The sequence below is a fragment of the Sarcophilus harrisii genome, chromosome 1 (assembly GCF_902635505.1).
Source record: "Sarcophilus harrisii chromosome 1, mSarHar1.11, whole genome shotgun sequence".
NCBI classification, from domain to species: Eukaryota; Metazoa; Chordata; class Mammalia; order Dasyuromorphia; family Dasyuridae; genus Sarcophilus; species Sarcophilus harrisii.
This window is the reverse complement of record NC_045426.1, coordinates 476,786,791-476,802,945: the sequence shown is the minus strand read 5'-3', so window position 1 is coordinate 476,802,945 and position 16,155 is coordinate 476,786,791. Positions and strand designations below refer to the sequence as shown.

Genomic DNA, 16,155 nt, shown 5'->3' with positions numbered 1-16,155 from the left:
TGTTAATATGCAGGATCCTACACCAACCCACTATGCATTTCTCCATTGCCTTTTGGGTCATTCACAATTATAATTCCTTGGATATCATGGTGTTTTATCATTTTTGTAAGTTATCAGTAGTATTTTATTTTTCCAAATATATGTCAAGATATTTTTCAATATTATTTTTGTTAGACTTTTTGTTCTAAATTTTTCTCTCTCCTCCCTTATCTGCCCCCTCCTAAAGATACCTTATGTAGGTTAAATATGTTAATAGGTTAAACATATTTTCATATTTGTCATGTGCAAGAAAAATTAGACCAAAAGAAAAAAAAACAAATGAAAAAGGTGAAAATAGTACACTTTATTCACAATCAGTCTCCATAGTTCTGTCTCTGAATACAGATGGCATTTTCCATACTTTGTCTATTGGAATTGCTTTGAATCACCTCATTGTTAAGAAGAGCAAAGTCCCTCATAGTTGATCATCACCTAATCTCCTTGTTCCTGTGTATGATGTTTTCCTTATTCACTTCACTCAGTATCAGTTCATGTAGGTCTTTACAGACTTTTTTGAAAACGGTCTGCTCATCATTTTTTACAGAGAAATAATATTACATTACCTTCATATACCATAACTTATTCATCCATTACCCAACTGATGGGCATTTTTTGCTATTATAAAAAGAGCTGCTACAGTGCTTTGTGATTAATGCAATATTTCCTTATAGAAAATTTTGTACATTGTGTAAAGTAATATAACTAGCTTTTTTTTTTTTTGGTAGCCATACAATATAGTATCCTTAGATTTTACTGAAGAAGCCTTTTGGTCATTCAAGACTTGATACCTTTAATAAGGTGTTATCCACAAATGTAGAAAATCTCACTATCAATATAGATTCATTCTTCCATTTGGATGGAAGTTTTTGGATGGGAAATGTTTTCTCACATTAATATAATTATTCTCATAGTAGATGACAGTGTAACATATGAGCTCTTAATTTTTCATGTAATGGGTAATGTGCTATTTTGAGGGGCAGAAATGTTATTTAGGAGAAGAGTATTTAGATGTGTTATACTATGACCTTGCTATACCTTTTGCTAAGTATATAGATTCTTATTTTATGTTTTATTTAATAATGATAATAAGGGTGTTAACCAAAATTATGTCTATGAAATCATGTATCATTAAATCATTTGTGACTTTAATCTGTACATGGAAGATACATAGTTGGAGGAAAACTGTTAAAGCTTCATTTTGCTCTACTAAGTCAATTTTTTTGATTATCAATAAATGAGCATTAGAGGGAAACCTTGTACTCTTCTCTTTAAATTGTTTGTATAAATTAGAAAATGAACTCTCCTGTTTAAAAAATATCACCTTCAGAAAACTGTCTGTCTGTTTTTACAAGGATAAAATGTTTAATTTATATACCAATTTTATATATTTTTTCACGTAAAAATTTATTGGTGAAAGAGGGAGCACAAGTGGACAAAGTTTAAGAAGGCCTGATGCAGACCATTCTCATAAAGACTATAAAAATGAGAAGAAAGTCATATAAATAGCTACTCATATGTTCTTGGATTTTTTTTTGGTAAAAACATGTATGTATATATTTATATACATATATATGTGTATAATTTTTGGTATTTTTGGTTTTTTAATCTTGAATGGCAGTATTTTAATATCTTTAAAGTTGTGAATTTTTTTCTGTGTATTTGATCAAATCCAGATATTCTTCTTTATTTCATATCTTTAAGTCATATTTTGACCTGGATATATATATATATATATATATATATATATATATCACATCAAATACTAGATATATTGGAATACAAATATTTGTCATTAATGATTAAAATAGGTAAATATTTGTCATTCATGATTAAAATAGATAGCTACAAAAAATGACAAATTAATTCCATTTACATCTACCTATCTTCTTTTTTTAAACCTAATCTATAATACCTTTATGATATACTGGCTTAATTGGGTTTCATGGTAAGATTTCTATAAACTTATATTTCTCAGATCTTACCTTGTACCATTTTGTAAGGTAGTTCTGTTCATAAACTTGCACAATCCTCTTGTGATATGCTTTACAACTGAGCTTGTACTCTAACTTGTTTTTATCTTTGACTTTGATTTTACACTTTGTGGCAAAGAGACAAATTACTTGCTAAAAAGATTATTTCTGGTCTCTTTTAGCCTCTTCATTGTAGCCATCATTTTATAGCTATACATTTTTGTGGGAAATAATGATAAAATAAATTATTTCATTTTTATCCATTTCCCATTTTTCAAAGGCAGTTTGTTTAAATAGGATGGGTTGAAGCTGTTACCAACAGAAAAATTATTTTGCCCAGTTGAACTTGTGAAATTATAGAATGTTAGAGGCAGGTAACAGAAATAACAAACTATTAAGATTTTAAATGAAAGTCAAATATATCTCTACATTCTATTGTCCCTTTTACAAATGTGAAGAATTTTATTTAGTCCCAAGTTTGATGGAATTAAAGAATGGTTGGCTAATTGATTAGCTGAAAAATTGGCCCGGCCCTTGGTGGGTTTTATTTTTTAAAAAATAGGCAAACTCACTAGGGAGTGAATCAAAATTGGAGACAGCTTTGAGGAATGTGACCTCTGGCAGCAGAGAAGAGAGCCAGTGATGGAAGAACTCATTCATTCCTCACCTCTGCTGGGGAGAGAATTTCCATCCATTATGTGGAGCTACATGCCTCGTAGGAGATATTGTGCCCAGAAGTATCTTTCGGGAATCAAGTGTGAGGAATGTGACTTCTGGCAGCAGAGAAAAGAACCAGCTATGTAAAAAAGAGATTTTGCCCTAGCAGTTAAGAGTTGAGCTACTAGGAAGCCTACTCAAACAACCATTCTTGAAGAAAATCTGTATACAAAAAAGGAACATCTTGAAGGCAGCATGAAAGCTCATGTAGTACTAGAAAGATAAATTGCCTTGTTTTAATATTGGAAACACCATATTTTCCCTCTATGTGTTCCTTTCCATCAGTGTATCTGCTATGGACTAGGCATTATGGACTCGGTCTGAATACCTACTCTTCCACTGCTTTTGCATATATTTATGAAAAAAAAAGTCCCGGATTTATGGGGAAGTTTTATAGTTACTATTCTTAGGATGTCAACTTATTCAATGCCATCATTTTAGCTAATTATATCTATTGACTAGTTATTAAGGAGAAGCACTGCAGGAAGGATTCATGAACTATATAGTTTAAGAATGTATACCTATTGAATATCTTGAACTTAAGATATTTGCTGCTACATCCCACATCCCAGGGAAGGAATTAATGGAATAGCCTAAAGGAAATAATGTACATCTTTATCATTCTCCCTAATTTTGTGTTGATTTTGACTTTTGCTACTAATGAAATATCTGATTGTACATCCAGGTTTTGCAGTGATTTCTATATCAGTGAGTAATTATTTTCTGTCAATATATACTCACTTTCATTGTTTTGTGATGTTGTTGGCTGATTGCCATTTCCAGAGTTCCAGACTCTCTTTTTCAAAAAATATATTTGCAATATACAGGAACAAGGCTTCTGAATAATATCTAGGCCATGTGTCTTTTTCATTTCTTGATCCCAAACCATATTTTCTAACATTTTAAAAAGCCTTTTTTGCCCTCTTTTCTGTTGAAACTACCATGTTTCAAAGTATGTGTTGATTTAGTTTAGACCATTTTGTCACATTCTTTATAGAATTTCTTTCTTTCTTTTTTTCCCTCTGGAAACAGATGTTGGTATATAAAATGCAATGATCTTCATACCAGGCTTTTTGTTTATGCTTATTATGAGTATTGCATGGTGTGATCAACAAACTTCTCATAGAGTGTTGTCTGTTGCTTTTTAGTGGGCAGTGAAAACAATTCCTCCAAACTCTTTTATATCTTTTTTTCAAGTATAACTAAGTATAACTAACTGCAACTTGTCTTCTGATTTTCATTATATTGAGATTATATATCTCTAAATGTTATTAATAAGATTATATACCTTTAACTATATTTTTTAATGTGATTCAGGTCCAATCAGGTCATTAGTCTTTAGTTCAAGATCTTATATTTAAACTATTCAGCCATTAAACTGTGTGATTATTTGCACCTTCTTCCCTCTCCCCTTTTTTTATTTTCCTCTGTCCCTCTCATGGTTCACAGTAGCCAAAGAATTCATCACTTAGAGGCCAATCTACTATTTTTTTTAAATTTTATTTTATTTTTAATAGCCTTTTATTTACAGGATATATGCATGGGTAACTTTACAGCATTAACAATTGCCAAACCTCTTGTTCCAGTTTTTCACCTCTTACCCCCCCACCCCCTCCCCTAGATGGAGGCCAATCTACTATTGATAAGCCTCTTTGTAATTAGCCGGACTATTCTTCAAACAGTAGGTACAATCTATCTCCTGCACCATCCATGAAACCTTTCTAATCCCAGATTTATTCTAAGCTTAATGGTGGAGGAAGACATGTGGGCTAGAGGATTTTGTGTGGTCTCATCTGACTAAATCCTTTTTGAAGCTTACTTATATTTTTTCTTTTTTCTAAGATTTATTAGGAGATTTTTTTTTCTATTTGGTTATTTAGCTGATTAGAAAAAAATTTTTTTCTTGTTTTGATTTTTTTGTAACCTGTTACTTAGCATAATACCTGGCATATTCTAAGCCTTAAAAATGCTTGTTGAGTGACTGATCAAAGTTCTGAAATTGCCTCATAGTTACTTTTTTGTTAAATTTCACAAAAGAGTGGCTGCAAGGCAATTCTTCAAGCAAGACATTATGTATTAACAAGAACATGTAACTTGTTAATAAAGAATGGGTTGAATAGTCCTACCTTTAGCCATAAGACTCCAAAATGAAGATGCAACTCATTTTTATAAGCATAAAACAAAGAACAGAAAAGAAATCAATCATCTTATTGGCCAGCATCACAAGAATGGGGGATCATTATTGATTACCTTTACAGAATTAAATGAAATGTAAAATATAGGAGTAAAAATTATTTCAGTTCTTAAACATTTTCAGTGTTATAATATAAATTGTTCTTTAATTCTGCTCATTTCACTCTGCATCAGTTCATATAAATCTACCCAGATTTCTCTGAAACTATCTCTTTCTCCATTCCTTATGGCACAATGATACTTCATTATATTCATGGACTACAATTTGTCAATCCACTCTCCCAATGATGAGCACCCCCTAATTTTCTAGTTCTTTGTCGTTTCCAGAAGAAAACTGCTATAATTTTGTACACATGAAACTGTAGTTTAGCACTTTTTCAAAAAGGTTTCACTAATAAAGCATTCAAGCCTTCATTTTTCTATTTACTGTTAGAATTATCACTTACCTCAGTATTTCTTTGGATCTTTGATTTCTATAATGGAGCCATTCCCCACTTTGGTAACAGATCAATATTATCCTCTATTCAATTGTTGACTGTTAATTTTATATATTTGTAAACATATGTATATTCTTTATATATATTTGTACAGAAATAGTCTATAAAATAGACAGTAAAAACTCCCGATCAAAACCAATTCATGCTTTCTCATTTTGAATGATACCTTCCTCTGTGGGGTCTATTAAATATTTTGGGGTAACACTCTTTAGATCCCATGACATATTGTAAGTATCAGTGAAGCGCACATCACACATTATTAGACTGTGAATTACCTTTTTTTTTTTTAAATAAATGTCAATGGGCCTGACATAAAGTAGATGCTTAATAGTTATATCTCTATATACCTGATCTTCCTTTCCAGTCACATAACTTTCAGATTACATATGTAATGCTACTTCAGTAAATTCTTCATTGGTCACGAGCTGCAGTGCTACTTCAATCTACATTGTACTTTTCCATTGTCCTTCAGGTAACCTGAAAGATTAATTTTCCAGAGACTGTGGTATTCTACAATTTGAGTCCTCCTTGCATTACTGGAAAATATTGATATTTTAAAAATTGGGTTTTGTTTTTAGGAGAATGGCTGGTGGTATTAAAAAGCATTGTACAATTTCCCCAACTCTTCTTCCTTTTAAATTCTTGGCTCATTCATCTCCAATGTCTATCCAAAATATCTACACTGGTGGATCGGTTCTATTAGCTCTCCTTCTAACTACATTTCATAGTCTGAAAAATAAGCTTTCTTTATCACTTCAAAACTTTATAAAAGGGAACTCTAACTGCTTTTAAGAGTGGTAACTATCCTAAGAAGAAAAAGCAAGTGAATGTTTGTTTTTTTTTCAAATTAGTTGATAATTACGATAATTTTTAGCCTTGTAATTAAGTATAAAAGTAAGCCAATATCGCCTGTCTCCAAGAAGGAAGGGAAAAAAAATGAATTTAAGTACTTAAAGGTTCACCCCAAATGAATAATTTATAGGTTAATGGATAAGTTTTAGCCAAGTCAGTCATATAGAACAAGTGCTGAAAACCTCATAATCCTTTTAAATGTCATTTTGAACTATTTTCTTTGCTGATAAAAATTTCTGAGATCCTATGCTTTTGGATCTCAGTATGGGTTACTGGACAAGATTCTGGACTGGCTATCTCTTCTTACTATTTGCTTCTTGGCACTATTCCTAAGCATAAAAATAATATTATTCTGAGTTGTCAGCCAAAATTTTAGTGGTTAAAAAAAAAGTTTCAGCTTTCCCCCACTATTCTAGAAGACATTTGTGAGCCCCTTCAGCACCACATTGCCAGATAACTCATCTGAGATGCTGCCTATTTTTATATCTACAGCAAGACCTCGCCATATTTTTGAACCTCTTCAGCCCAAGACTTAAATAGTAGATCCAAAAGAAACCAAGTTATATAGCCAAAACCAAAATGGGAGAACAATGTTCATTATTATGTTCTTAAACATGTCCTTTAACTGAGGATCATGGGGTCACGTAGGGAACAAGAAACCATGAAGTGATGGAATAAACTGGTAAAAAGGTAGAAAAAGGGAATTTAAGTAACAAAAAGCAAAGAAAGCATAAAACTCCTCGGCAATGACTAAAGCCGTACTATTTTGTATCATACAACACATGGCCTACAATTTATCTTAGATACATCAGTATATTTATCTGTATGCCTTGTAAAATAATCCAGTCTACAGTCAGAATTGGGTCTGTGCAAAATAACGTTTTGGTCATGTATACTTATTGTGTATCTAATTTATATTTTAATATATTTAACATCTACTGGTCATCCTGCCATCTAGGGAGGGGTGGGGGTAAGAGGTGAAAAATTGGAACAAGAGGTTTGGCAATTGTTAATGCTGTAAAGTTACCCATGCATATATCCTGTAAATAAAAGGCTATTAAATAAAAAAAATTAAAAATAATACAATGAATGTTAAAAAAAAAAAAAAGAATTGGGTCTGTGTTGTTTCTTTAACAAACAACTCTAAGCAAACTCAAACTTGGAAGAAAAATAAAAACCATATTCATATTGAGATTATTAGGAATTGTGAATAAAGTATTAAAATTAAATGAAAAAAATTCAAAATGCCCTCTGCTTCTACTTGTTTGGATTATATCACTACCATCTGGGTGCTGAATGTGAACACACTGCGAGAAGCTCATTTGATGCTAATTCCAGAATCCTGATACCAGAAATAACTTGTTATTGCCAGGGAGATCTACAGAAGAAGTGTCAGGCTTGACAACATTTCTGCTTGGTTTTTTAATAATTGTACCTTAAAATGAGAAAATAGATAATTACAAGAGGATGTGAGTGAATGGGGAAGTATCTGAGTGTTTTCTGCATAAATTTTATATACATGTATGTGTATATACACACATATATGTGTATACAAATAACTAATAGTTAAATATGCATAGTTATATAATTGAATCTTAGTTTGATAAATATAAATATATAGTTAACATTTATTACATGCATATGTGTATATACACATGCACTTATGCATATATATGCATATGTGTATATGTATGTATAGATGTATATATAAAATGTATATACATATATATGTAAAAATGTGTGTGTGTAGAGGGAGAGAGGGATAGAAAGAGTGTGCTCAATCATTTCAGTTGTGTCTAAATCTTTATGACTCCATTCAGGTTTTTCTTGATAAAGATGCTGGAGTGGTTTCCCATTTCATTTATACATATCTCTCTCTGACTGTCTGCCTATCTATCTATTTATAGATTTAAAAAAAAATATATATATATAGTATGATATATATCATGATAACTGTCTCTATAGATATATACACATATACAGACATATGTAAGTGGTTTGCCATGTCATTCATATATATCTCTTACCTAGATATATTTATATTTATAGATTAAAAAAATATATATATAGTATGATATATATCGTGATAACTGTCTCTATAGATATATATACACATATACAGATATATGTAAGTGGTTTGCCATGTCATTCATATATATCTCTTACCTAGATATATTTATATTTATAGATTAAAAAATATATATATAGTATGATATATATCATGATAACTGTCTCTATAGATATATACACACATACAGATATATGTAAGTAGTTTGCCATGCCATTCATATATATCTCTTACCTAGATATATTTATATTTATAGATTAAAAATACAAATGTGATATATATCATGATACCTGTCTATAGATATACACACATATACATACATATACATGTGAGTGGTTTGCCATTTCGTTCATATACATCTGTCTATCTAGATATAGATATCTGTATTTATAGATACATTAAAATATATAAAATATGTATCATGATATCTGTATATATATATATATATACATATACACATGTGAGTGGTTTGCCATTTCATTCATACACATCTGTCTAGATATAGATATCTATATTTGTAGATAGATTAAAATATATAAAATATGTATCATGATCCCTATCCATCTAATATACATATATATATATATATATATATATATATATATATATATATGAGTGGTTTGCCATTTCATTTGTACATATCTGTCTATCTAGATATCTACATTTATAGATTAAAATATATTAAATATGTATCATGATATATATATATATATATATATACATACACATATACATGAGTGGTTTGCCATTGCATTCATATATATCCCTATCTAGATATCTATATCAGTTGAGGTTAAGTGACTTGCCCAGGGTCACAGAGCTAGGAAGTGTTAAGTGTCTGAGGCCATATTTGAGTTCAGGTCCTCCTGACTTTAGGGCTGGTGCTCTATCCACTGCACCACCTAGCTGCTCCTAGATATCTATATTTATAGATAGATTAAAATATATAAAATATGTATTATGATATCTTGTCTATAAATCTGTGTACACATACATATACATGTGAGTGGTTTGCCTTTTATTCATACATGTCTATCTACATATAGCAATCTATACTTTAGATAGATTTAAAAATATATGTATCATGATTAATATATATATATATATATATATATATATTAATCATGATATCTGCCTCTATGGATATATACACACATACATGTCCATGTGAGTGGTCTGCCATTTCATTCCGATAAACATACATATTCATATACACACATTCACACAGACATACATACATACTTATATTTATCTAGTTATGTAACATCTTCCACCTTCCCCAGCCTCTCCTAGGAACTGATTCCAGTAAGCACATCATCACTGAAACATTCACAGCCTGCCTCCTGGAAGAGATCCTTAGAGACTACATTGCAATCTAAGGGATGGGGCATGCCCTTTTGGGGGAGAGGTGGAGGGAGTGAAGGCTCAATAACTAACACTGATTCGGACATGGGTGCTTTTTGGTGATGGTGAGCATAAAACAGTTTGGTTTTCAATCTATATTATTTGTGGAGCTTTCCCTGAATGCACGTAACTTTGTACCCTTGCTGCATTCAGAGCCAAATACTAAATAGTATGGTCTTTCTTTAACCCAAATGAAAATAGCCACTGAGTAAATGGCATGGGACCATTTATCTAGATTAGTTGGACTTGGGGGAATTGAATCTGGGGGCATAGGGTAGCTGTACATTTCAAAAATGCCAGTCACTTTTCTAATTGTGCTCCTTCAGGATCCCTTTGTGAAAAACCTGGCTTTGGCTCCGCAAATTTCTAAGTAAAATGTAACATGCAACGTTGAGAAGGAACTAGAGCTTCCTCTTCAGTTCCAAGCTCTTTTTGGTTTCATTTTTGTCTGGGTGGAGGAAGGTGTTAAGGATAAATGTTAATAACTGCTTTTAGCCACGAGCAAGGCTAACGGCCTTCTGGGTTTCCCGAAATTTATTTTAATGATGTAAAGAACTGAGTCATGAAGGAGTTAAAAGGTCCCCCTACACACACACACACACACACACACACACATCCCATTGCCTGAATCCTTCTTTTGTGTACACAGCTGCAGTTTCAGTATGCAATGGAAAGGAAATGGTTAGAGGAAGAGCTGGTTTTCAGACAAGGCAAGTCTGCTGGGGGGAGCAGGGGGGAGGTGGGACGGAGAGAGGTGGTTTGGGTGTTTTACACGCCTGATATAGGCCCTGCCCCCTCCTCCCCCAGAGCCTGTTTGGATGTCTTGGTGTGGTCATGCCTGTAGCCCTGTGTGAATTGGGGAGATATGATGAGTTAGCTGGTTGCTATGGTGAAGAACATTGTCACATGACCAGGGTGCTGCTCCAGGCAGTTTGACGTCAGCAACGAGAGAGAGAGAGAGAGAGAGAGAGAGAGAGAGAGAGAGAGAGAGAGAGAGAGGAAAGAGCGAGCTAGAGGGAGGGAGGGAAAGAAGGGAGGGGAGGAGAGGGAGGGAAGGCTGGGAGGAGGAGGAGAGAGAGAGAGGGAGGGAGGGAGGGAGGCAGGGAAGCAGTGAGCAAGTGAGGGGATCAGTAGCAGAGAAGCAGAAGGGTGAGACAGGAAGACAGACATAGCCTTACCTTCCTCACCGGAGCAAAGGAAAGATTGGCTTTCATTGTTGGGAGAGCTCCAATGCCTGGTCCTACCCAAACCTTGTCCCCAAATGGAGAGAACAACAACGACATCATCCAAGATAACGGGACGATCATTCCTTTCAGGAAGCACACAGTACGCGGGGAGCGTTCTTACAGGTAATCAATCAGTGCTGTTACCAGCCAGAGCTCTCTGGGTGTTTTGTGTGTGTGTGTGTGTGTGTGTGTGTGTTTTGCATGTGCATGTATATGTCCGCCTTTGGGGACTGCAGCAACAAGGAGGGAAATGCAGAGGATTATATAATGAAGCCAAAGACTGCACTATAAATTACACATCTATGTGTACATGTACATAATTTCATTTAAGCTAGTTATCATTTATTTCTATTTTAATGGTATTATAAATTACACACGTGTGTGTATCTATAGATAGATTAGATTTGATTTAAGCCAGTTGGGATCATCTTATTTGTATTTTAATGGTTCCTAAGACTATATTGTAAATTACACATGTATATGTATGGATGTAATTTAATTTAAGCCAGTTAAAATCATTGTTTCTCTATTAATGGTTCCTAAGACTGCACTATAAATTACGTATGTATGTGTATATATGGATATAATTTCATTTAAGCCAGTTATGATCATTTATTTCTATTTTAATGGTTCCTCTTGAGCACGCCGGGAGGTTTAGCATTTTCAAATACCATTTGTATTGGCCAGATGGAAGGCATTTTGTGAATAGGTTTGCTGTCTGCAGGAGCTCCCCCTCCGTCTCTCCTCCTTTGCATATCGATAAAAATGCATGCTAAATTTTTTTTTTTTTTTGGCCCCTTCAAAAAGATTCAGACTGCAGCACTTCCTTTCTTCTCCTTCCTCTTAAATTTTTTTTTTTTTTTTTTTAACGGAGACATTGGCTAACTGTGTCCATACCATCAGAGGGTGACTAGATGGAGCAGAAAGGCGTGTGCTTGCCCTAGCTTAGTGTGTGAATGGGCGTGTGTGTGTGTTCGTGTGCGTGTGTGTGCGTGCAGGAGGAAAAAAAAACAGAATCCTCTGGATTAAACTGCAGTCTGTGATGTTAAACCGCCAGATTGATGGAGCTTTGTAAGAATTCTGCTTGCTGATTGGTGGAAGGATTGACAGCAGAGGTCATAATGTCAGGCGTTTACCAAAATTTGCTGCACAAAACCCTTGGTTTCTTTGAAAGAAATTGAACTACAGCGGTCGTCAAAAGGCAGGGTACTTCCCACCCCCCATTTTCAGGGGAGTTTATGGCCTAAATATGGGGTGGAGAAGCTGATTTCATTCTTCTCTAGAGTTAAGAGGTGATTTCTGGGGATTTGTCTGTATCTGATTTGGGGATGGGGCTGCTTTTGGTTATTGTATGGAAGCCTTTTTGATGAAATGATTTGGCCCATACAGTGAGCAGCCTTTTTCATATTAACATATCTGGCAGCTTATTTTAGTAGATAAGCTCATTAAAATTGTTTGCATTGTTTGATAAGGATAACGTTGTTGTAGTAGAGAAGCTGGAGCTCTCTATGTAGCCTATGTGTAGCTGAGGGATCTGAAGGAAAACACATCCTTAGAGCAGATTTCCTCTCAAGTTCTTTTGTATTTGGGACAGTTATTTTTAAAATTACCTTGATAACAGTTAACAATGCTTTTGCTTTTAGAGAAAGCATGCATGCATCCAAAGCCATCTTCTTCCAGATCAACAGGAAATAACTTTTTTTTTTAGTCTCAGTCTAAACATTCAGATATACTGGGTACAATGTGTTCACAAATACAGTCATATAACAAAATCAGGAGTATTCATCTTTCTTATTATTTAATGGACTAAAAGGAGGCATTATTTGTTAAGTTTTTTTAAAACTTACAAGGCAAGTCTACTCTATCATCTCTGACAGTTATGTAAATACTTACTGGAAGTTCATCTTGAAAGTACCCATGAGGTCACAAAAATCTCATGTCTCGTGGGTCTCACTTACATGGTAATACAGAATCCTTGCAATCCTTGCAGATTTCAAGTGCTTTTTCTGCCCTTATATAAACTAAAATCAGGCATTATTTTCTGAAACTCTCTCCAAGGGGGCTTTATATTCTTTAAATTTGGAGGGTTTTCTTCCCTACCTTTTTTCTTTCCTTTTATGTTGAATGTGAACACTTCTGTTTTTAAAAGGAATTAAAAAGCCCAAACTTGGAATTCTTTTTTTTTTTTTTTTTGCTATTTTTTTTTCAATTATTCTTTCTGGCAATCTGAAGCCTACATTTCTCCTAAATGATTTAAATTCCTACCATGTAACATTCATTTTAGGGGAAGCCTGTTGTTTACCACATGGGCCATTGGAAATTGCCTGGCAGAAGTTTATAATTTCTTTGAACTGACTTGAAATTTTCAATGGAATATAAGAAATATTTGTTTAATTGTTGAAATGGAAAATCCCTTGGCAGGAAAGTAAAATGTGAGAGCTAGGTTTGATTTTAAATAGTCACTTTAAAGCAAACTCAGATCTTTGTTTACACTGAATTATGGCCAGCAATTCCTCTCAACTCCCTGTAATGGGCTGAGAAATCCTATAAACAAGATTCATCTGGCAAAATGCTAAGGTTGCTGAGAATATTGAATTGTCATGATATATAATGGGGTTACTAACATTAATAGGATTTATATCATAGGTCAGAGGGTTGGTTATACAAGACACCCTTAAGGTCAACCATATCCTGTGTGCCTTGCAGTGTGGAGACCCTGTATGATGGAGTGTTGACTATTTCTGGAAAATAGTTATGAGGAAGAAGAGTAATGGGAAAGGGAAGTAGAAGTAAGATCCTTTTGAGTACTCTGGTTACATAGTCAATTTAGGATTGCAAATTCAAAATACTTTACTCAGTTTATTGCTAAGGAAACAGTAAATGTATGTTTACTAAAAAAGTTTACTGAAAGCCTGACTATAACCAAGCTAAGACCTGACTTGGGCTAGAGATTTGATGTAGTGCTAAGTAATGAGATAAGGACTGGAGGACTGGCAACTCAAATCTAGAGCATTTGTATAAAGCCATTAAATGAGGGCCAAAAATGCTTTCAATTCTTGATCTCTTTACTATCTTTTAGATTCCTACTTTCATTTCCCTTCACCCTATTTTCGTTTCTGTAAAATACAGAGACATTATGTAATGGTGAATAGTATGTTGGGCTTAGAGTCATCAAGAACTGGCTTCAGATTTTACTTCTGATTCTTCTTAGCACAATATCATGGAAAGCCATTTAACGTCATCCAGTCTCAGTTTTCTTCATTTGTAAAGTAGAGATAATAATAGCACCTAACTCATAGATTGAGCATCCAAAAATATTCAAAACACTTTGAATAAAATTAGCACTTTTATAAGTGTTAATCATTATAATTTTTGAGAGGCGGTTATGATTGGATAAAAATAATCAAAACTAATGGAGTTATAAAAACTATAAGATAGTTTTTACAGATCAGAAAGGAAAGGGACCAATTAATGAATGGACTCTAGACTATTTTCTCTAAGTGTTTAGGAAAGAAAATGCCTTTAAATTTGAAGCAGATAGAAACCTTTATTTTTATGTGTGCCTTAGGGGTGGTGCATTAAACATATTATTTAATGTGTTCTTTTGCTTTGCTCTTTATCTACCTTGTTGCTTATTGAAGTAGGTGTGCAAAGCTGCCTCCCTCCCCCTTCCAAAAAAAAAACCATATTTCTTAATTAGTGAGACAGAACTAAGATGCTTTGTTGAGAAGAAATTAGGATAAATATGGCAGAACCTAAAATGGCACTGCTCAACAGTGTAGACCTGTTTACATAGCTTCTGCCCACTGTGGGGTCACTTTCTTGTCCGCTTCCAGCTTACTCACTACAATTATGAATACTAGGCATCCATATACTTTAAGGGGTGCTTAGGAAAAAATAAGTGTTGTATTGGTGATCTAGGGCGACACTTTTAATTCATGGAGAGAATGAGTCGTGCCCTGGATTTCCCTAGAGAGTATACTCCCCATAACTGTGTTTTACACAGATGCTACTGGGAAATGAGATTTATTAACTGGCCCTCTGCCCACTGCATCTTTGTTTGCATACTCAAAGCTTTTAAGAATGAATGTATTTAAAGTCTAGAATATGATTTCCTCATTGTTACTTATAATGTGCAAGTACAGAAGCATAAATTTCTGGGATTATCTTTCTCTTTACAAACAAAAACCAGCCTGTGGAAATTAACTTTTTTTGACACAAAAAGAAAACAGAAAAATCAGCTGTTGATTGTAATGGCCAACTTTTTTTTTTGGTAAAAATGTAGTTTTAAAAAATGAACTGTGCTATCAAACAATATTAATAATATCTCTTTTTTAAAGCAACAACAGAAGGAATAGTGAGATCATATTGTATGCTATAATCTAGATAGTTTTTATTTACACTTAGTTGGGAAACTTAGTCCTACTGATAGATTTATTTGTCCATCCTTATTTTTTGACATTGTTACATAGTTTTGGATATGTCTTTATTAATAGTGCATCACTTGAATATGAGATACTTTACTAAAAGCCTAATTTAGTATGGATCATAACAAAAGATTAGCCTGATCTCCTTAGACCATTGTTAAATGGGGTATTGCATAATTATATTTTTTTTGGTTTTTCTTAGAATGTATTAAAAAAAAAGAAACCTATTATTATTTGGGGTCAGATATTTAAACTGGAATGAACCTATTTGTCACTTAATGGGATTTGAGTACTTTGGGAACCCTTCTATTTTGCTTTCTTTGGCAAAAGATACTTTCCTGCACTGCAGGTTCCTGCACCAGTGGTGATATCTGTTTACACTGCATTATCTCAGCAAAGTCATTGGGCTTGGAAGAGCTTCCTAGGACTTAGGTAGATAAGTAGATTTTTTTTTTTAGTGTCTATTTTTCTTCCACGATACAACCAACAAGATTTGTTGATTTTTTAAAAATTCTTTACATTCCTTATAGTAAGAGTCAGTAAAAGGGAAATAGTGAACATAATTCAAAATATTAGAAGATTGTATTGGCTGTGAAATACAGTCTATGATGGATCATTGTGGCTGTTTTGTTTAGTCTGATTCATTTCAGTTTAACAAACAATTATTAAGTAGCTACTGTGATCAAATTGTCATGATTGATGCTGAAAATAGAAAGATATATGACAAATCTTCAAGAAAATTCCAATTGGGTAGGAGAAAAT

The 16,155-nt window shown here is 33.4% G+C and overlaps 1 protein-coding gene across 2 annotated transcripts in view; it reads left to right on the top strand.

Moving 5' to 3' along the window:
• The window catches only part of MAPRE2 (microtubule associated protein RP/EB family member 2), a 193,795-nt gene that overhangs the window by 77,025 nt on the left and 100,615 nt on the right, over window positions 1-16,155 (top strand). The window contains exon 1 of one of the 2 annotated variants that reach the window (XM_003759796.4): window positions 10,827-11,089. The exons of the other annotated variant lie outside the window; for it this stretch is intronic. Within the exon in view, the coding sequence (XP_003759844.1) occupies window positions 10,971-11,089 (119 nt within the window). The 5' untranslated portion in view covers window positions 10,827-10,970. Of the gene's footprint in view, window positions 1-10,826; window positions 11,090-16,155 lie in introns of those variants that run through there. 2 annotated transcript variants of the gene reach the window in all.